We start from the raw sequence: 22,689 nt of genomic DNA on the forward strand, positions 1-22,689 counted from the left end.
ATAAGTACAGCTGTGTGTCATCAGCATAGCTGTGGTATCTCACGTTGTGCCCTGAGATAATCTGACCTAACGGAAGCATGTAGATTGAGAATAACAGCGGACCCAGGATAGAGCCTTGTGGAACACCATATCGGATATCATGTGTCTTTGAATTGTAATTACCACAACTAACAAAATATTTTCTCCCTGTCGGGTAGGATTCAAACCAATTTAAGACACTGCCAGAGAGGCCCACCCATTGACTAAGGCGATTTCTAAGAATATTATGATCAATGGTGTCAAATGCAGCACTCAGATCTAAGAGGATGAGAACAGGTAAATGGCCTCTGTCTGCGTTCACGCGCAAATCATTTACTACTTTAACAAGTGCAGTTTCTGTGCTGTGATTTGTTCTAAAACCCGACTGAAATTTATCAAGAATAGCATGTTTATTGAGGTGGTCATTTAACTGCATAATGGCTGCCTTCTCCAGAACTTTACTTAAGAAAGGCAGGTTAGAGATGGGTCTAAAATTTTCAAGAGCCGAGGGGTCAAGATTATGTTTCTTAAGAAGGGTTTTAACTACAGCAGTCTTAAGACAGTCAGGGAAGACCCCGTATCTAATGACGAATTTACTATGTCCAGAACATTATCAATTAGCACGCCTGATACTTCTTTGAAAAGCCTTGTTGGTATTGGGTCAAGGACGCAGGTGGAGGATTTTAATTGAGATATTATTTTTGTAAAACCAGAGCGCTCTTGACCTTAGACTGCGGCGACGGTTCATCTTTCAGCAGGACAACGACCCTAAGCACACAGCCAAGATATCAAAGGAGTGGCTTCAGGACAACTCTGTGAATGTCCTTGAGTGGCCCAGCCAGAGCCCAGACTTGAATCCATTTGAACATCTCTGGAGAGATCTTAAAATGGCTGTGCACCGACACTTCCCATCCAACCTGATGGAGCTTGAGAGGTGCTGCAAAGAGGAATGGGTGAAACTGGCCAAGAATAGGTGTACCAAGCTTGTGGCATCATATTCAAAAAGACTTCAGGCTGTAATTGCTGCCAAAGGTGCATCGACAAAGTATTGAGCAAAGGCTGTGAATACTTATGTACATGTGATTTCTCCGTTTTTTTTATTTTTAAAAAATTTACAAAAACCTCAAGTAAACTTTTTTCACATTGTCATTATAGGGTGTTGTGTGTAGAATTCTTAGGGAAAAAATTATTTTAATTCATTTTGGAATAAGGCTGTAACATAACAAAATGTGGAAAAAGTGATGCGCTGTGAATACTTTCCGGTTGCACTGTATATATCTAGTGCCTTCTCTGCCTGTCTGTATGTCTGATTGCATGTAGCGCTGAACTTACTGCTCTGTACTATTCTGTCCTCTGCATTTGCTGGAGTACAAAAGAAACACCATCATACAGCAACATGTGCGAACTGGCAAGATTGGGGAAAAAAAACACACGGTCACTGATTACAAACCACAAGATGAATGAAAGAGACAATATATGTAAAAACATCATCGCACTAATGCAATATTATTTGATAACGAACAGAGTCAGATCGGGTTTGAATATGCGTCCGATCTGACACTGTTCGTTTTCAAATAATATTGCATGTACTGTGCTTTGAAACTGCTGCACTGAATAAGCTGACGCCTTCTGTAACAGCGTCAGCGTGTATTCAAACCCGATCTGACGCTGTTTGTTTTCAAATAATATTGCATGTACTGTACTATTTTTGAATAAAAACATACATTTGATTTCAGTCAGTCTGTAAGAGCCAGTGTAAATGCATGATAATTGTAAAGGTTAGCTTTTTTTTTTAAATTCAGTTCCATTCTCTCAGTCGCGTTCACGATCCCCCCCCCTCCCCATCTGCCACTGCTGTTTTCACATAAAGACGCACTATAGCTCAAATGTGATTTATTTGGAGACGTGCTATAGCTCGAATGTTATTTATATAGGGGGAAAAAGTATAGTGTCAGGTGCTCATTCAGTGTAATAGGAACCATAGCACAGAGAGATGTGTACACTGCAACAAGTACACACGTCGTAAATGTAGAAAGGGTGTGTGGGAATTGTTAATATTTGAATGTGATGATTTTATATAGCATGGATCGTAAATCAGCAGTTCTTAGCATTACACTACGCAAGCTGTCGTATCAACCGCCTACTGTAACTTGCTTTATTTTTTCTTCACTTATAGTCTAGAATAAAAGTGCACTTGTTTTGTTATACTTGTACACCAACATAAGTTCCTGTGTTTGAGCAACACGGGCATGCTCAAAAAATAGACTTGTAATGCCACGAAAAGTGCACACAGACACTTCAATTTGCAAGCATTTGTACGAGAATGCAGTCACAAGTATGCTGCAGAGCTATCGCGCATCTTTTTGTGAAAAAAGCAGTGTCACATTTGGGGTTGGGGTGTAGGGAAGGATCCTGAACACGACTGAGAGAATGACAAGTGAATAAAAAAAAAAAAAACTAACCTTTACAAGTATCATAAATTACACTGGCTGTTACACACTGAAATCAAATGTATGTTTTTATTCTAAAATAGTAAGAATAAGAGCAGTTTATTTCTCAAGACTGAATCATGCGGGATCGAACTCATGACCTTTGGTTACTAGTCAGCAGCTGATACCATTACGCTACCGTGGCAGTTGTAGAGACTGTGTGTCAATGTGGCATGCTAAGGCGGCTTTTTTATCTGCAGTTATATTTTTGAACATGCATACTTGTTCTGTTTTATTTGTACCTTTTGTGAAAGTGTTTCTTTGATATTTGAACTTCAGGCTTCATACATTATATAGTTCAGTGGTTCTCAAACTCTGTCCTGGGGGCCCACTGTGGCTGCAGGTTTTTGCTCCAGCCAGCCTCTGTTTTTAATTGGACTCCTGTGCTAATTAAGTGAACTGTTGTTTCCCAGATTCCCTGTTTTGGGAAAAATATACAAATTAGAAAACTAAGTTTGGTTTAAAAAAAAAAAGTAAAATGTACTAAGCAGTTTTATGTATTTTTTTTCTTTTTAACAGTTTTTTCATCTTGATTGTCATTCTACTTTTCTAGGTGTTCTAATTGTTTAATAAATCTCTTATTTACTACTCTGTGGAGCTGACACTAAAGTTGTTGCAGGCTTTCATGATTGAGGGTTGTTTGCTTGGGTTTCTGCTTTGCTTGTTTTGAATTGTCATTATTAAGATTCAATGAAGGGAGCAAACTGCACAGAGAAAGGGCGAAATATAATAAAAAGAGAGTTAAGCATTTAAATCCGTAGCAAAAACAGAAATATTTATAAGAAATGTTTCTTATAAATGTAAACATCATATGCTGCTGTGCTTTTCTGAATGTAGAATTAAAGATAAATAAAGCCAGCTAATTTAAATGAGATCAGTGCTATCGGGTGTTGTCACTGATTATGAATCTGGTTGGAACCAAAACCTGCAGCCACAGTGGGCCCCCACGACCGAGTTTGAGAACCCCTGATATAGTTTATGCCTTCATTTTGTCATTTACTACTACAATATGAAAAACTTTTGTTTTAAAAAAGTGTTTATATGGATTACTGTAGAAACAGAACACACTTGAAATGCGTCTATTCCAAATAATAATCCATTATTTCCACTCTAAAACTCCACTTCACTCCCAGATGATCAATCAAGGCATGAGCTGGGTGATGTTTGTGCATGTTCTTTAAGTCGGTGAGGGATGGAATAGCCGGCTACTTGCTGCTTTTCTTTTATCAGCACATTTAGATTAACAAAAGACCCTGGAGGAGAGGTGAGAACGGTTTTAAGAAGTGATTTAAGGTGGGACGGATCTACGAGTTTTTTCGTAGGCTCTGGTAATTCTAGTGTTAAATAATCTCTGTTTGTTTAATAATTAAACATTTGAGGACACGGTGTCGCAGCACCAGCAAAGAGCTGGCACCCTGTTCAGGTATTGTTCCTGCCTCGCGCTGGGACTGGCGCAACTCCGCGTGGATACATGAATGGAATAATTAAACAAGTACTATGAAGATATTTCAATGTTCTTTAAAAGTTTTGAATAATCGGCGTTTTAAGCTTACAGATGGCTTGACATCTATTACAGAGCTGATTGTGTAGCAATTGGGTACTTGGAAAAAGAAATGGAAGGAGAGGAATTGGGGTTAGGACATTTGAAAGAGACAGTACTGCTGCAATAAATTATTTCATCGGAGGTCGCGAAAGGCGCAGCAAGCATCTTGCGTGAGGCAGGAACAATCTCTGGATGGAGTGCCAGTTCGTTCCCATATGTAATACATGCTTTGATATGATATGAATACTGAAATAATATCAAGTATACATCTCAGTGTTTAAATTATTCAGAGTTGTAATTTCACAAATGTAATGGATTCTGTGTCCTGTTGGTGGAAGGCAAAGCCCGTTTAAGAAGCAGCAATAATAACATTTATTTATATAGCACATTTTCATACAAATAATGTAGCTCAAAGTGCTTTACATGATTAAGAGAAAAAAAAGACGAAGTAAGAATTAAAATAAGACAAAACTCATTAACATACAGGTGGTGTGAAAAACTATTTGCCCCCTTCCTGATTTCTTCTTCTTTTGCATGTTTGTCACACAAAATGTTTCTGATCATCAAACACATTTAACCATTAGTCAAATATAACACAAAGTAAACACAAAATGCAGTTTTTAAATGATGGTTATTATTATTTAGGGAGAAACAAAATCCAAATCTACATGGCCCTGTGTGAAAAAGTAATTGCCCCCCTGTTAAAAAAATAACCTAACTGTGGTGTATCACACCTGAGTTCAATTTCCGTAGCCACCCCCAGGCCTGATTACTGCCACACCTGTTTCAATCAAGAAATCACTTAAATAGGAACTGCCTGACACAGAGAAGTAGACCAAAAGCACCTCAAAAGCTAGAGATCATGCCAAGATCCAAAGAAATTCAGGAACAAATGAGAACAGAAGTAATTGAGATCTATCAGTCTGGTAAAGGTTATAAAGCCATTTCTAAAGCTTTGGGACTCCAGCGAACCAAAGTGAGAGCCATTATCCACAAATGGCAAAAACATGGAACAGTGGTGAACCTTCCCAGGAGTGGCCGGCCGACCAAAATTACCGCAATAGCACAGAGACGACTCATCCGAGAGGTCACAAAAGACCCCAGGACAACGTCTAAAGAACTGCAGGCCTCACTTACCTCAATTAAGGTCACTGTTCACGACTCCACCATAAGAAAGAGACTGGGCAAAAACGGTCTGCATGGCAGATTTCCAAGACACAAACCACTGTTAAGCAAAAAGAACATTAGGGCTCGTCTCAATTTTGCTAAGAAACATCTCAATGATTGCCAAGACTTTTGGGAAAATACCTTGTGGACTGATGAGACAAAAGTTTAACTTTTTGGAAGGCAAATGTCCCTTTACATCTGGTGTAAAAGGAACACAGCATTTCAGAAAAAGAACATCATACCAACAGTAAAATATGGTGGTGGTAGTGTAATGGTCTGTGGTTGTTTTGCTGCTTCAGGACCTGGAAGGCTTGCTGTGATAGATGGAACCATGAATTCTACTGTCTACCAAAAAATCCTGAAGGAGAATGTCTGGCCAACTGTTAGTCAACTCAAGCTGAAACGATCTTGGGTGCTGCAACAGGACAATGACCCAAAACACACCAGCAAATCCACCTCTGAATGGCTGAAGAAAAACAAAATGAAGACTTTGGAGTGGCCTAGTCAAAGTCCTGACCTGAATCCAATTGAGATGCTATGGCATGACCTTAAAAAGGCGGTTCATGCTAGAAAACCCTCAAATAAAGCTGAATTACAACAATTCTGCAAAGATGAGTGGGCCAAAATTCCTCCAGAGCGCTGTAAAAGACTCACTGCAAGTTATCGCAAACGCTTGATTGCAGTTATTGCTGCTAAGGGTGGCCCAACCAGTTATTAGGTTCAGGGGGCAATTACTTTTTCACACAGGGCCATGTAGGTTTGGATTTTTTTTTCTCCCTAAATAATAAAAACCATCATTTAAAAACTGCATTTTGTGTTTACTTGTGTTATATTTGACTAATGGTTAAATGTGTTTGATGATCAGAAACATTTTGTTTGACAAACGTGCAAAAGAATAAGAAATCAGGAAGGGGGCAAATACTTTTATTCTACAGTAGTGTGAAAAACTAAGGTCCGATGGCCAGGGAGGGCGGAAAAAAACAAACAAAAAATAAAAAAAACTTCCTAACGTCTGGAGAAAAAATAAAATCTGCAGGGGTTCCAGACTATGAGACAGCCTAGCCCCCTCTGGACATTCTACCTAACATAAATGATCAGTCCTCATTGTATTTAGGGTTCTCATGGAAGGACTTGATGATGATGATCATGTGGACTTCTAGCCTTTTAATCCATCAATGTAGGAACATCATGCTGCTTTGATTAAGTGGTGGTGGCACAGATGGCCACCACAGAAATCCGGGAAAGAATAGAAGAGAGAGTAGAGGTTAGTATGGAGTTTGGGGCCACCATGAATAGTTGTGATAATTAATTGACTATACAGAGCATCAGGATTAAACTAAAATGAAGTTATGAGAAAGCCATGTTAAAGTAATGTGTTTTTAGCAGTTTTTTTAAAGTGCTCTACTGTATTAGCCTGGCAAATTCCTATTGGCAGGCTATTCCAGACTTTAGGTGCATAACAGCAGAAGGCCGCCTCACCACTTCTTTTAAGTTCAGCGGTTAGAATTCTAAGCAGACACTCATTTGCAGATCTAAGATTACGATTTGGAATATAAGGTGTCAGACATTCCAATATATAAGATGGAGCAAGATTATTTAAGGCTTTGTAAACCATAAGCAGTATTTTAAAGTCAGTTCTGAATGACACAGGTAACCAGTGTAGTGACATCAAAACTGGAGAAATGTGCTTAGATTTTCGTTTCCTAGTTACGGTTCTAGCAGCTGCATTCTGCACTAGTTGCAAACGATTTGTCTTTTTTGGGTAGTCCTGAGAGGAGTGCATTACAGTAATCTAGTCGACTGAAAACAAAAGCGTCAACTAATTTCTCAGCATCTTTCAATGACATAAGAGGTCTAACTTTTGCTATATTTATGTGAAAAAATGCTGTCCTAGTGATCTGATTAATATGCATGTAGTGATTCACACACAGAGCACATAGAAGAACACAAATAACAGTTTAGTTACGATGGGATTTGAGAAACTAGTAAATTAAGATTTTAAGATGAAGCTTATGATCTTCTTTAATGACAAAATAAATTACATGATTAAGTGGAAATTTCGAGATTAAAGGTGACTTTTTTGAGCTCCCAACTGTATCACTTATTTTTTTTCTTTTCTCTATATCCAAATAAGCATTTCACATGAAACTGAGATGGTGGGCTACAACTCACCTTTTCATGGCAACTTTGATATCTGACAACTTCCTTATTTCAGGCACTGTGCGACTTTGTGAACTTGAGCTTTCGAGTTTCTCCAACACTCTGTCACTCGATCCACCAACAAATAGTATGTTTTCCTTGCCTCCACTTGGTATTCACTGAAATTCTTCTATTTTTTCCCCCCGTGCTTCTGCCATTGCCTTTTCACAAAACGCTGAGCTTAAGGGCTATTTATAATGATTTGCATATTCAAAGAGGTGTAATTCTGGGAGGTGTAATTTCTGCTTTTGTCCGTACGCCATGTTTTAGTGTGAATTTTATGCACAGCGTTATGCATGAGGCCCCAGGTGCTTGCTTATTTTGTTGTCTTTAAGCTATCTACATACAAAGTATATTAATTTAGATATAGGCAAAGAATCTAGTTTTACATTTATAAAGCCACATTAATTGATATAGTTTTCATTGTACATTAGAATAATGCAAATTAGTAGTTACTAAAAATTTATTTGCATAAAAATAAACCTGCACTTTGGCAGGAAAAGCAAATTAATTTCTTTTAATTTTTATGGTAATATATAATACAGTTTGCTTTAATTTGTATACTTTCATTTAGTAATGGATGTATTTGAAACATGCAAGATAATTGTTAACAGACATAACATCGGGGAGAAAAGGTTAACATTACATACAATCTTTATTTTTTAAGCCACGGGACATATTCAGAAGTATTTTATATTATTTTTCCATGAGTTTTGGTGGATTTTTTAAAAAATGTATCTTTACCAACCTGGAGACATTGAGTTTATTGAACATATGCATCATTAAAGATTGTTATAATTATTTTCTCTTAAAGTTTACATTTTTGCAAGTTCGTAGATTTTAACCAAAACAAAATCAGATATTTTAAATTGTATTTTTAAAAATAGCATACTTTCCTTACCTACCATTGTGATCAGGTTATACATATAAAGAGAATTTGGAAAGGTTTTAAAATTTCAATTGATATAAATATTATACCAGACCAACTAATAGTTTCCATTTTAAAAGTTTATTTTCATTTTTGTTAGGTATGAATCAATGAAGGAAGTTCACTCAAAGAATCAGAAGCAATATGAACAGAATCAGCAACAGCTAGAATCCTCCACCAGCTTGATAGAGAGGCTGGAAGGCTCCTCTGATGGCATTGCTGACCAGTATAAGTTCTTGCAAGAAATGCAAGGGTATGTCCGAGACTTGCTTGAGTGTTTCAGTGAAAAGGTAAGGGGATTTGGCATTTTTTCAGATCAATGACAGATTTTCTTTCCAAATGATTTGTTTTCAATAATCATTGTATATTGATTTTTTTATTCACTTAGTATTTTTTTTCTGCCATTATTTAGTAATGTAAATTCAGATGAGTTAGGACCAAAAGCACATTTACATTTTTTTATATACTACGATATAAGTGGTGTAATTAATTACAATTAAAGATGACCTTTCAATCTTTGAGACTTGGAAAGTAGTGTTTCCTGAAACCAGTATTGCCGTATGTCAAATGTCCAGAATTTTAGTATGTAAATGGTACAGAGAGAACAGAGATATATTCAGGATCCTGTGTAATTATACCACAACCTCCCTCCAAGCTGACCTACAAAGAGGTTATTACAGAGTGAATGCGTTTTTATGTAGTCCTGCATCAACATTTCTGCAAAGCTTTGTAGGCAAGAAGTGGATTATTGAAAAAACATTTTGGCAAAAACTATGAAGTCTAGACTGTTGAGTGCATATAGTATAGTATGTAATTGTTTCAGCCTTGTCAGAAATCTAGTTGATAACATTTATGCTTATTTTAGTCCATAATAGTTGTTAAGGATGTGTCATTGAGGAGAGTTGAAATAATTCTTTTAATATTGAAAATCTTTGTAGGACCGAAGACTGTATGTTTCTTTGTAGATGTTTCAATTTTAGTGGTAATATTTTGAAAACAGCTATCAGGTAAATGGTTTCTTTATGCGTATTTGATTTGACATGGGACATTACAAATATTCTTCCATCTCTGATGGTGCTTTGGAGTTGTATTGGTTGACTCTCTATTATCTTAATTCCATTTCATTTATTAAATGAAATGTGCAATAATGCATCTTAAAAATGCCTTTCTAATTACACCATTTATGCATCTTAAAAATGCCTTTCTAATTATGCCATTTATAGGACAGAAAAGTATTTATACTGCTTTTACACTGGCTATCCGTTCTGTACCACAAGTAATAAGATTGGCAAAACCGAGAAAAGACATAATTTCTTTTTCTCTGTAAAATAAGCACAAAAACTGGTTGTGTATAACAAATATATCAAATAGATAAACATTCCAGAGGAGCTATATGTATGTATTCATATGTGTTTGGTAAAAAGTGAAGAGGAAGGCACCCTGTGATAGAATTATTGAGGGCTGATTAACAATAGAATTACCAAAGCCTATGGAAAAAAATTGTAAACCTGGCACACGTTAAATCCTTTCGCACCTCTCTGTCATAGTCTTTTGTTTTGTAAATGTGTCGATAAGCACAAGTTTATCCCATCCTACCACTGCCGCAGAAACAGCAAAAAGCTCTCCCAGCTCAAGCCTTGTTTATCTGGGAGTGAGGTACTAGGAGCTGTATAGTGTAAATAATATATCATTATTTGGAAAATATGCATTTCATGTATGTTCCATGTCTACTAAGATCTGTGTAAGTTTAGCATGACTGAAATGTTGAACACATACTTAAAAGACAAAGTTTTTTCATATTTTAGTACTAACGACAAAATTTTGACATGAAGTGTTTAATGTGTGAAGACTGAACTCCATATATCAAATAAGCACTTTCATAAAAGTACAGTATAACAAAACAAGTGTGCTTTTATTCAAGACTATAACTGAAGAAAAAGAAATTGGGTTAGTGTACAAGGTTATTTCTTCTTCTTCTTCTTTCGGCTGCTTCCGTTAGGGGTCGCTTTCTTTCTGTCCTCTGCATCTTGTTCTGTTACACCCATCACCTGCATGTCCTTGCTCACCACATCCATAAACCTTCTCTTAGGCCTTCCTCTTTTTCTCTTGCTTGGCAACTCTATCCTTAGCATCCTTCTCCCAATATACTCGGCATCTCTCCTCTGCGGGCGGCACGGTGGCGCAGTAGTAGCACTGCTGCCTTGCAGTTAGGAGACCCGGGTTCGCTTCCCAGGTCCTCCCTGCGTGGAGTTTGCATGTTCTCCCCGTGTCTGCGTGGGTTTCCTCCGGGCGCTCCGGTTTCCTCCTACAGTCCAAATACATGCAGGTTAGGTGGATCGGCGATTCTAAATTGGCCCTAGTGTGTGCTTGGTGTGTGGGTGTGTTTGTGTGTGTCCTGCGGTGAGTTGGCACCCTGCCCAGGATTGGTTCCTGCCTTGTGCCCTGTGTTGGCTGGGATTGCTCAAACAGACCCTGTGTTCGGATTAAGCGGGTTGGAAAATGGATGGATCTCTCCTCTGCACATGTCCAAACCAACGCATTCTCACCTCTCTGACTTAGTCTCCCAACCGTCCAACTTGAGCTGACCCTCTAATGTACTAATTTCTAATCGTATCCATCCTCGTCACACCCAGTGCAAATCTTAGTATCTTTAACTCTGCCACCTCCAGCTCTGTCTCCTGCTTTCTGGTCAGTGCCACCGTCACCATCCCATATAACATAGCAGGTCTCACTACTGTCCTGTAGACCTTCCCTTTTGGTCTTGCTGATATCTGTCTGTCACAAATCACTCCTGACACACTTCTACACCATTCCACCCAGCATGCACTCTCTTTTTCACCTCTCTTCCACAATGCCCTTTACTCTGTACTGTTGAATCTAAGTATTTAAACTCATCCACCTTCGCCAATTCTACTCCTTGCATCCTCACTATTCCACTGACATCCCTCTCATTTACAGACATGTATTCTGTCTTGTTCCTACTCACTTTCATTCCTCTCCTCTCTAGAGCATATCTCCACCTCTCCAGGGTCTCCTCAACCTGCTCCCTATTATCGCCACAGATCACAATGTCATCAACAAACATCATAGTCCATCGGGACTCCTGTCTAATCTTGTCTGTCAACCTGTCCATCACCATTGCAAATAAGAAAGGGCTCAGAGCTGATCCCTGATGTAATCCCACCTCCACCTTGAATGCATCCGTCATTCCTACTGCAGACCTCACCACGGTCACATTTCCCTTGTACATATCCTGTACAACTCTTACATACTTATCTGCCACTCCCGACTTCCTCATACAATACCACAACTCCTCTCAAGACACCCTGTCATATGCTTTCTCCAGATCCACAAAGACACAATGCAACTCCTTCTGGCCTTCTCTATACTTCTCCAGCAATACCCTCCGAGCAAACATCGCATCATGGTGCTCTTTCTTGGTATGAAACCATACTGCTGCTCACTAATCATCACCTCCCTTCTTAACCTAGCTTCCACTACTCTTTACCATAACATTATGCTGTGGCTCATCAATTTTATCTCACTGTAGTTACTACAGTCCTGCACACACCCCTTATTGTTAAATACCAGCACCAGTGCAATTCCTCTCCACTCCTCAGGCATCCTCTCACTTTCCATGATTCCATTAAATCTGGTTAAAATCTCCTCTGCCATCTCTCCTAAACCACCTCCATGCTTCCACAGGTATGTCGTCTGGACCAGCGACTTTTCCATTCTTCATCCTCTTCATAGCTGTTCTTACTTCCTCCTTGCTAATCCGTTGCACTTCCTGATTCACTATCTCCACATCATCCAACCTCTTCTCTCTGTCGTTCTCTTCATTCATCAGCCTCTCAAAATACTCTTTCCATCTGCTCAACACACTCTCCTCGCTTGTGAGTACGTTTCCATCTTTATCCTTTATTACTTTAATCCGCTACACATCTTTCTTAGCTTGGTCCCTCTGTCTAGCCAATTGGTACAGGTCCTTTTCTCCCTCCTTAGTGTCCATCCTCTCATACAACTCATTGTACACCTTTTCTTTGGCCTTTGCCACCTCTCTCTTCACCTTGCACCTTATCTCCTTGTGCTCTTGTCTACTTTCTGCATCTCTCTGACTATCCCACTTCTTCTTTGCCATCCTTTTCCTCTGTATACTCTCCTGTCCTTACCCATTCCACCACCAGGTTTCCTTTTCCTCCTTTCTCTGTCCAGATGTCACGCCAAGTACCCTTCTTGCTGTCACCCTTACCACATCTGCTGTAGTTTCCCAACTGTCTGGTAATTCTTCATTACCACCCAGTGCCCGTCTCATCATCTCCATAAACTCAACCTAGCAGTCTTCCTTTTTCAGATTCCACCATTTGATCCTTGGCTCCTCCCTCACTCTGTTCCTCTTCTTGATCTCCAACATCATCCTACAGACCACCATCTTATCTTGTTTAACTACACTCCCCTGCCACCATTTTGCAGTCTTCAATCTTCTTCAGATTGACTCTTCTGCATAGGATTTAATCTACCTGTGTGCATCTTCCTCCACTCTTGTATGTCACCCTGTGTTCCTCCCTCTCCTTAAAATATGTATTCACCACAGCCATGTCCATCCTTTCGGCAAAATCCACTGTCCTCTGACCTTCTTCATTCTTCTGCTTGACACCATACCTGCCCATCAGCTACTCGTTTCCTCTGTTCCCTTCACTGACATGTGCATTGAAATCCGCTCCAATCACCTCTTTCTGTCCCTTAGGTACACTGTACATCACTTCGTCCAACTCACTCTAAAAATCTTCTTTCTCATCCATTGCACACCCAACTTGCGGGGCATATGTGCTGATGGAATGTTAATCATCACACCTCCAATTTCTAGCTTCATAATCATTACTCTAACACTCTTTTCACCTCAAACACTCTTGACCTACTGTTCCTTCAGTGTAACCCCTACTCCATTTCTCCTATCCACACCTGATAGAACAATTTGAATCCACTTGGCCTTACTCCCCCTTCTATTTAGTCTCTTGCACTCGCAATATATCAACCTTCCTTTTCTCCATTATATCTGCTAACTCTCTCCCCTTACCAGTCATACTGCCAATATTCAAAGTTCCTACCCTCCGTTCCACTCTCTTTACCTTCCTCTTCTCCTCCTGCCTCTGGACATGTCTTCCCCCTTCTTCTTCTCCATCTTCTTCTTCTTCGGCCAACAGTATAGCTCAATTTCTGCCAGCACCCTTTTGACTAACAGTACTGGTGGCGATCGTCATTAACCTGTAGCTTGACTGATCCGGTGTGGAAATTTGTATTGTCGTCTGCATATTGATTTGTCAAAATTTTATACCCGATGCCCTTCTCGATTTAACCCTCCCCATTTATCCAGGCTTGGGACTGGCATGAAGAAACACACTGGTTTGTTTTTCCCATGTGGCAGAGTTAGTGTATAAGGTTATTTACCTTGATTTATTTACTGAAGTCTCTTCAGTACTAATAATAATAATAATTCTTTGCATTTATACTGTATAGCGCTTTTCTCACTACGCAAAGCGCTCAGCAATTGCAGGTTAAGGGCCTTGCTGAAGGACCCAACAGAGCATAGTCCCTTTTGGCATTTACGGGATTCGAACCGGCAACCTTACGAACGCCAGTGCAGATCCCTATCCTCAGAGCCTCCACTCCGCCCTATAATATAGTTTGTGACCATGCCTATGTCAATCAAACACAGAAAGCTATATAGTTGTGACTTTACGTTGTAGGAAAATACATAAATAAAGGTAAATAACATTTGGTCTGGCTTTTATGTAAGTAACACATAAATGTTTTTATATAAAGACCATCACAAAGCATTATCACAAACTGGACTTTGCACGATACCTTAGCGAGCTCTGTAAGCCGTGATGTTTTGTTGAAGTACAGATGTTGGGCAGGATGACGGTGGACCTCTTGCTGAATCCAAACAGTGCTATTTTTCGTATTTACACCTGGTGCTGCTGCATTGTTATGTGTGAGTGGACGTTTCTAGCGGGAAGGGCTTCTATTCTCTTTCTCTGATGTAGAATCTTTGTCCTCATCTGAGTTCACCTCTGTTATAGCACGTCTTTATTTGAAAACAGCAGTGTCAATTTGGGAGGAACTTGAATGCGACTGAGAGAACAAAACTGAATTAAACAAAAAAAAAATACGCTAACCTTTACAAGTACCATACATTTACACCGGCTGTTACAGACTCAAATTAAATGTGTGTGTTTATTGCATAATAGTAATAATAAGAGTAGCTCACTACTCAAAACGTTTATTTTGTGACACAGCAAGGCCTGAACCTGCGACCTCTTGATTATGACTCAGCAGTTCTTACCGCTGTACTACCAAAGCAGTCGTGACACAAAGTACAATAATTCTTCAGTTATAGTCTTGAATAAAAGTACACTTGTTTTGTAATACTTTTACCTTTTGTGAAAGTGCTTATTTGATATTTGGACTTAAGTCTTCATACATTATGCACTTCATGTCAAAATGTTTTCATTCATACTAAAACATGAAAATAGTTTGTCTTTTTAGGTATGTGTTCAACATTTCTGTCATCCTACACTTACATAGAGTGGGTACGGAAATTATTCAGACCCCCTTCAATTTTTCACTCTTTGTTATATTGCAGCCATTTGCTAAAATCATTTAAATTCATTGTTTCCCTCATTAATGTACACACAGCACCCCATATTGACAAAAAAAAAGAATTTTTGAAATTGTTGCAGATTTATTAAAAAAGAGAAACTGAAATATCACATGGTCCTAAGTATTCAGGCCCTTTGCTGTGACACTCATATATTTAACTCAGGTGCTTTCCATTTCTTCTGATCATCCTTGAGATCACCTTCATTTGAGTCCAGCTGTGTTTGATTATACTGATTGGACTTGATTAGGAAAGCCGCACACCTGTCTATATAAGACCTTACAGGTCACAATGCATGTCAGAGCAAATGAGAATCGTGAGGTCACAGGAACTGCCTGAAGTGCTCAGAGACAGAATTGTGGCAAGGCACAGATCTGGCCATGGTTACAAAAAAATTTCTGCTGCACTTAAGGTTCCCAAGAGCACAGTGGCCTCCATAATCCTTAAATGGAAGACATTTGGGACAACCAAAACCTTTCCTAGAGCTGGCCGTCCGGCCAAGCTGAGCTACCGGGGGAGAAGAGCCTTGGTGAGAGAGGTAACGAAGAACCCAAAGATCACTTTGGATGAGCTCCAGAGATGCAGTCAGGAGATGGGAGAAAGTTGTAGAAAGTCAACCATCACTGCAGCCCTTCACCAGTCAGGGCTTTATGGCAGAGTGGCCTGTCGGAGGCCTCTCCTCAGTGCAAGACACATGACAGACCGCATGGAGTTTGCTAAAAGACACCTGAAGGACTCTGAGATGGTGAGAAATAAGATTCTCTGGTCCAATGAGACCAAGACAGAACTTTTTGGCCTTAATTCTAAGCGGTATGTGTGGAGACAACCAGGCACTGCTCATCAATTGTCCAATACAGTCCCCACAGTGAAGCATGGCGGTGGCCGCATCATGCTGTGGTAGTGTTTTTCAACTGCAGGGACAGGACGACTGGTTGCAATTGAGGGAAAGGTGAATGCGGCCAAGTACAGGGATATCCTGGACAAAAACCTTCTCCAGAGTGCTAAGGACCTCAGACTGGGCCGAAGGTTTACCTTCCAACAAGATCCTAAGCACACAGCTAAAATAACGAAGGAGTGGCTTCACAACAGCTCTGTGACTGTTCTTGAATGGCCCAGCCAGAGCCCTGACTTAAACCCAATTGAGCATCTCTGGAGAGACCTAACAATGGCTGTCCACCAACGTTTACCATCCAACCTGACAGAACTGGAGAGGATCCCCAAATCCAGGTGTGAAAAACTTGTTGCATCTTTCCCAAAAAGACTCATGGCTGTATTAGCTCAAAACGGTGCTTCTACTAAATACTGAGAAAAGGGTCTGAATACTTAGGACCACGTGATATTTCAATTTTTCTTTTTTAATAAATCTGCAACAATTTCAAAAATTCTTTTTTTGTCTGTCAATATGGGGTGCTGTGTGTACATTAATGAGGGAAAAAATGAATTTAAGTGATTTTAGCAAATGGCTGCAATATAACAAAGAGTGAAAAATTGAAGGAGGTCTTAATACTTTCTGTACCCACTGTAGATCTTTGTAGACACGGAACACACATGAAATGCATGTTTTACAAATAGTGATATATTGTTTACACTATACAGCTCCCAGTATCTCACTCCCAGATAAACAAGGCTTGAGCTGGGAGAGCTTTTTGCCGTTTCTGCGGTGGTGGGAGGATGGGATAGTAGGCAGCTTGCACTTATCGACACATTTATAACACAATAGACGCTGATGGAGTGGTGCGAACGGATTTTAGGTGGGCCAGGTTTACAAGTTTTTTCATAGGCTTTGGTAATTCTAGTATTAATGCTTTGAAAGCCCAGTTCTGCTGGAATTGGCTCCCTGTGTTAACTGGTTAACCCTATTTTTATTTTGTATCCTATTATGTTAAATGTTTAGGTTTATATACATTAATGTATTCAATTAACTAAGCCTGTGGTGGATAGAATGTTGCAGAGTGGAGTTTGGGGTTGTGTATTTCCCGTTTTTTTGGAGTTGGTTGTGTAATGGTGGTGTTTTCATTTTCATACGTTTGAGTGTCTTTATTGATTCGATCTTTGATAGCAGAAGATGGTTAGCTACGATAAAGTTCCTTCCACATTTAGTGAGGAGTCGTCATACTAAAGTTAGATAAACGAGTTGGAAATTGTTGTGTATTACTGGGCTGTTGGAAAGAAAAACTAAGCCTTTTCTGTTATGCTGTTACTGAAGGGGCAAGCATGAGAGACCACGCTAATAATTCCAACAGAGTATTTGGTCAGCTAGTATAGTCGCGCTGATTGAGTTTGGACAAAGCGTTTGTAAAAGAGGAGAAAGACCTAATGTACAGTGCATACACTGACACTATTACCAAAGTGGAAGCAATGTTCATGTCGAATTTCTTTTTTAAAAGAAATTTATATTCAGCATGGATCTACTGAACGTGGTGCTTGCATTTAAATTGCTCATTTCTGTTTTTTTGGAAATAAAGGATGAACAGCTTTGTTTTAACTGTTTGTCCAAATCTTAATTTTGAATCCATGAAATCTGCTTTGAAACATATTTTTGAAGGTATGGTGAGACTTGGTTCTTGTTGCAATCCAAGTAAAACATATTGACGTATTTGTTAAGGCTGAGCCGAGCTTTTGCGAAAAGAGGAAAGCATTCAGGACCAGGAAATGAAAAAAGGTCAAAATACAACAAACAAGAGTCAAAACCAGCAGAGGGATTAAGCAAACTTTCAGTCAAAAGGACATGCAAGCAAATCAGACCAGAGAAGCGTGATATGAATAGCTAGTATTTACTTTGTCATGCCGATGATATGACATGCCACAGTGCATGAAGGCACTTCCCTGGCAATGGATAGCATCTTGATGACTGGTATTTAATGGTGCAACATAATAACATAACATGATGAGCTAAACATTGAAAAAGTAGCAATGCTATAATTAAGGCAAATTCACAATGGTATTTTTTACAGTGCAAAGAAAAAGCAGTTGTGCGCAATCATAACATTATCAGCTTTGTGCCTTTGCATAGCACTAACCCTCTAGATAAGTATGTATGGTAAACAAGATGTGGAATTTGCCAGAGTAGGTTTTATTTGGTAAAAATCTTCCTTCAGTAGAAAAGATGAAATTTAGAGAAGAGGATAAAACATATTTAAGAAGGTCCACATAAAGTCACTTATGATGTTTGCTACTAAGCATGTAAAAGACCCAGTAAAGTTGTGGGAGAATGTTTTATGTTCAGAGGAGATCAAAATAGAACTTTTTGGCCAGAGTTCACAGGTATGTGTAGCATAAAACTAACAATGCCCATGCCTCAAGAAACACAGTACCTACGGTGAAATATGGTAGTGGCAGCATCATACTATGGGGATGTTTTTCATGTGATGGGAATCTTCCTTTCAGTTGAAAGGACAATGGATAGACAAAATATTGCACAGTATTGCAGGAGACCTTGTTCCAGTCTGCTATGAACCTACAGCTCGGTTGAAGATTCATCTTTCAACATAACAATGACCCTAAGCACAAGGCCAAAGCGACTCTGTAATGGCTCCAAATCAGAAAGGTGAGAATTTGAGAATCTGAGGCTTTATTTGAAAACTACTGTCCAGAGATGCCATCCCACCAAATGTAGAGGATCTATACATAAATTCTGGCAGGAAGAATGGGGAAGAATAACTCCTGAACAATGTTAAATATTAGTCCATACTTAACTCCAAAAGAATTAAGGCTGTTATTGCAGCATAAGGGTTCTCAAAACAGTATTAATGTGTAAAGTTTGAATATTTACGTAAACAGTTTTGATTTTTTTTTCTACTTCAATTAAATATCTAAAGGAAATGATTTATTTTGACTTTGGAAATGTATTGTTACAGCATAAGAATAAAGTAGAACAGACCCCCGCCAGTGTCAGCAGTGGACTTTCAAATGGCATCACAATATAATGAAATGTTTACTGTTACTACATAAATTAGAATAAGGCTTGTGGCATCTGCATATAGTAAACCACATCACACGGCTTTAGTGCTGGCAGTATTCTCACTTCAAAGAGGTTTTTTATTGTTTGTGAATGCCTTCATGCATTGCTGGGTAAGTGTCCATGGTCCTTCACAAATACTATACAATGATAATGGTGGAGAGTTCAATAGTGATTAAGTAAGAGACATGGCTGAAAATGGCAATATTGAAATCAGGAATACTGCAAGATATAGCCCATGAAGCAGTGGGCTTACTGAACAAGACAAACAAATACTCACAGAAATATTACTCAAGCTAAAACATAGTAAGACTGTCTAAGGCTTTGATAGCAAAGAACATAATGCAGAATTTCCATGTCTACAGTCTATACTAGTCAAAACCTGTCAAAAAAATTGCACGGCAGGCATTCACAGAGTTCCAAGAGGATTTAAAGGGCATTGCAGAAAGAACTCGGGCCTATAGATGAAAAATATGAAATGGGTGATAAAATGTTCCACAAGGGGCTGGACAGTGCTGAATGAAAAGGTCCAGGCACAGTCATTGGCCAAGATGGCAGTTTAATATTTGTTAGATATGTGGATATATAGGTTTGAGTGCACTACTCAAGACTTCAAAAAATATGTAAAGTTCATGAGGATAAATCGGCATCCGGATTTATCACATTTACTCACATTCAGGAAGTGAATGGTGCCCATGATGAACTGGATGACTATATGCCTGCATCTTCAGTTTCAGAGAATATGGAGGAAAACCATAATATGGACATCATTAATACTACACATGAGTGAGATATTGCTCTGTCTTCCACAAGCAGTTAGATAAGATGTCTTACCTCCCACAAGCTTTAATTAAATGAGATTTCCTAAGCTTAAAACAGGACAGACTGTTCAATATAAAGATAATGAAATAGGATTTCTTGCACTGTTGAATTGATTGTGCTTTGAAGACAGTGGGAAAGTGGAGAAACTGGTACAATTTGGTACTAAACCAGACACAGGTACGTTAGGGTGAGCAGACCTGTCATGGGTTGAAAATCTTTGTATTATTCCCTTGGAAAGTTGGTAGTATTCTGTCAGAAATTTCATGTGCCCAGCTGAACCAAAATGAAGATGTATTAGTGATTAATGATGTATTACTGTAGGCTGCAAAACAAGTTGAAATCATAAATTGGAAGAATAATTCTGCTTTTGAGGAGGCTAACGAGTTTTAAGAAAATTGTCTTTGTGTAAAGTGGGTTTATACATTGAAAGATAACCCCAATCAGAATAATAACCAAATCATGTTATTTGAAAAGCCGAACACACAAGGAATTCTTAGAAACTCACCTACAAGTGCATCCAAGTCTCTCAGATTGTTTTCGTTGATTATGTCAGAAACTATGAAAACTAAACTCCATAGATGTAAAAGTCTGCATTTCTGTAAGGACCACCATTGATCAGGAAAATTTATATTATCCCTTCCACTGAAGCAAATGTGTAGGTAAGGTTTGGAAGTAGGTGGGTGCGATATTTGCAAAAAATTACATCTTGATACTTTCTGGGACTTTGATAATGATAATTAAGTGATATTTTGCATCCTTTAAAAAGTTTTTTAAAAAATTCTTATTGATTTAGCTTAGTCTTCATAATAGAATATTATTGAGATTACTAATGAGATTAATTGAAACAACAGTTAAGGGAAACAGTTGTTATTTATATACTTCAAAACTAAATTAAATATAACACCAAAACACTAACATCACCCTAAGTATTATTAAACCATTTCAGAGTGGCTTTCAGGATTTATACAACAAATTGCATGCACTAAGACCACAAAACTATTATAATGAAAGCATTAAAAACAAACATTTGCCATTAATGTGAAGAAGATATGAATCCAAAGGAAATAAAATACTAATTGTAACTGAAATACAGGACATGGAAATTACAGTCTGGATAAACAAACTCCTCTGCTGTAAGGTGAACTGTGCAGCATACAAACAAGAGCAAAAATCTAACATACTGTACTAAAAGTGTAAAAATCAAAAGTTCTGTCAAATACTGCACAGGGAAACAATTATAGTAATTATAAACAAATTGTGTCATATATTGTACAATGATACAAAACAAAAACCTATTTTTAACCTAATTACTAACTTCAAATTCTTTACAACATTGCACAAAGCTATCAGAAAAATATAACTGTAAAATTCTACTGAGGAAGCTTGTGTTGTGTGACATCAGTCAGTCCACAGCATCTGGCTCCCAAGCAGCACTGTTACATGTTACAACATTTCCTCTGGTGCTGCAAACCCTCTCAGAAGGGCTGCTTGAGGAATGGGTGCACGGATACTTTTTTGCTCCCTCCCTTGTCATCAACTGTTCCACCTTCTGCAGCCATAGGGGGTGGATGGACCAGGTGAGGAGAGGAGGATCTGTGTGAGTGTTTTAAATATTGAAAGAAAATTGAGATCCCCCAACCAAGATGGCTTGTAAAATAAAACACATCTGATAGGCATATGGTTTTTACTGAAATTAATAAAATCTTTTTGAATGGATTGACAATTTATTTGAATGGATTTTTTTTATTTTTAACCTGACACCTACAAGGCTTCGTACTAGATCAGTTTCACTTTGCAGATGGTAAAACAAATTAGTCGTTTAACGGTAAATGATTTCCGACAGCTTTCAGATTACTGTTTAAGCAAAGCCAAACCATCTCCATGCAAGTGACGATGATCTGTGTCTTGCAATTAAATCTAACAATGTAGATTGTGAAGCTGTTTATCCCCTGGCTCTGTTTGCACACTCAGTTTTAGACAGCTATGCTAGCTTCAATTAAGGTGCTCTGGCCGTGCATGCCCTCGCAGTAGTCTGTCTTGTTAGGTTACATGAGATGGTGAATGCATGGAATCTCAAGGTGTGTTTTTGATTGTTTTTTGCAAACTGAGCAACATACTCGATAATGATGCTTCATTATATTGTTATAACAAAGCATAGAACATAAAGCAGAGCACAGGTGGCAGTATACCACAAAAGGGCTCTGCTATATTTTACTAGTTGAGCTAAGGTGGAAAGGTCAATAGATTGTTTGCATGTCATGCGAATGATTTTATTTGGTGATGTTCGTCAGATTTTGTGGATATTGTGATTGTGATAACCTAGCTAACAGAAATGTTCCAAGTCAGTCATGACGAGACAAATCAGTTCTGTAGGTAAATACATTTTTGCAGACCGTGGCAATGCAACCAACAGAAAACATTCAAAATATGAATAATATTCACATTGAATCCTCATGGGCATTACAACTTAAGTCGTTGTTAATTAAATGTTAGACAAGTCGCCTAACGTCTTAAATTGGTCAACTTCTCCGGGTAGCCGGACAGTTTAGACCTGATAATATATTTGATGTTTGTTTGTGACTTGACTGTCTCCGCTAAACATGCAACAGTGCAAAGCTGACATGAGATAAATAAGGTTGTGAGAAGAGTTAAAGCAGAACAAGTGATTTTAAAGTTCCAGCATCTTGCAAACCATGACTCTCTGAAATTTGTTGTGTTTAATGATGTATCACTTGGACACTTACCAAATGAGGAGCTCTCTATGGAATGTTTTGTCTTCTTTTTTTTTTTGGTAGTCAAAGAATATGCGAAGGGTGATTCATATCTCCCTTGATGGAAAGTCACTTGCCATGGCCGATTAAATTGACAATGCATTGTTCCTAATTACACTGCATTCAAAACTCT

General features: G+C 38.6%; 1 protein-coding gene across 1 annotated transcript in view; it reads left to right on the forward strand.

The window, feature by feature from the left end:
* paxbp1 (PAX3 and PAX7 binding protein 1) overlaps window positions 1–22,689 on the forward strand; it is a 256,815-nt gene that overhangs the window by 109,662 nt on the left and 124,464 nt on the right. The window contains exon 7 of the mRNA XM_039744927.1: window positions 8,445–8,634. Coding sequence (XP_039600861.1) covers window positions 8,445–8,634 — 190 coding nt within the window. The remainder of the gene's footprint in view (window positions 1–8,444; window positions 8,635–22,689) is intronic.

This window comes from Polypterus senegalus, chromosome 2 (genome assembly GCF_016835505.1).
Source record: "Polypterus senegalus isolate Bchr_013 chromosome 2, ASM1683550v1, whole genome shotgun sequence".
In the NCBI taxonomy this organism is placed as follows: Eukaryota; Metazoa; Chordata; class Cladistia; order Polypteriformes; family Polypteridae; genus Polypterus; species Polypterus senegalus.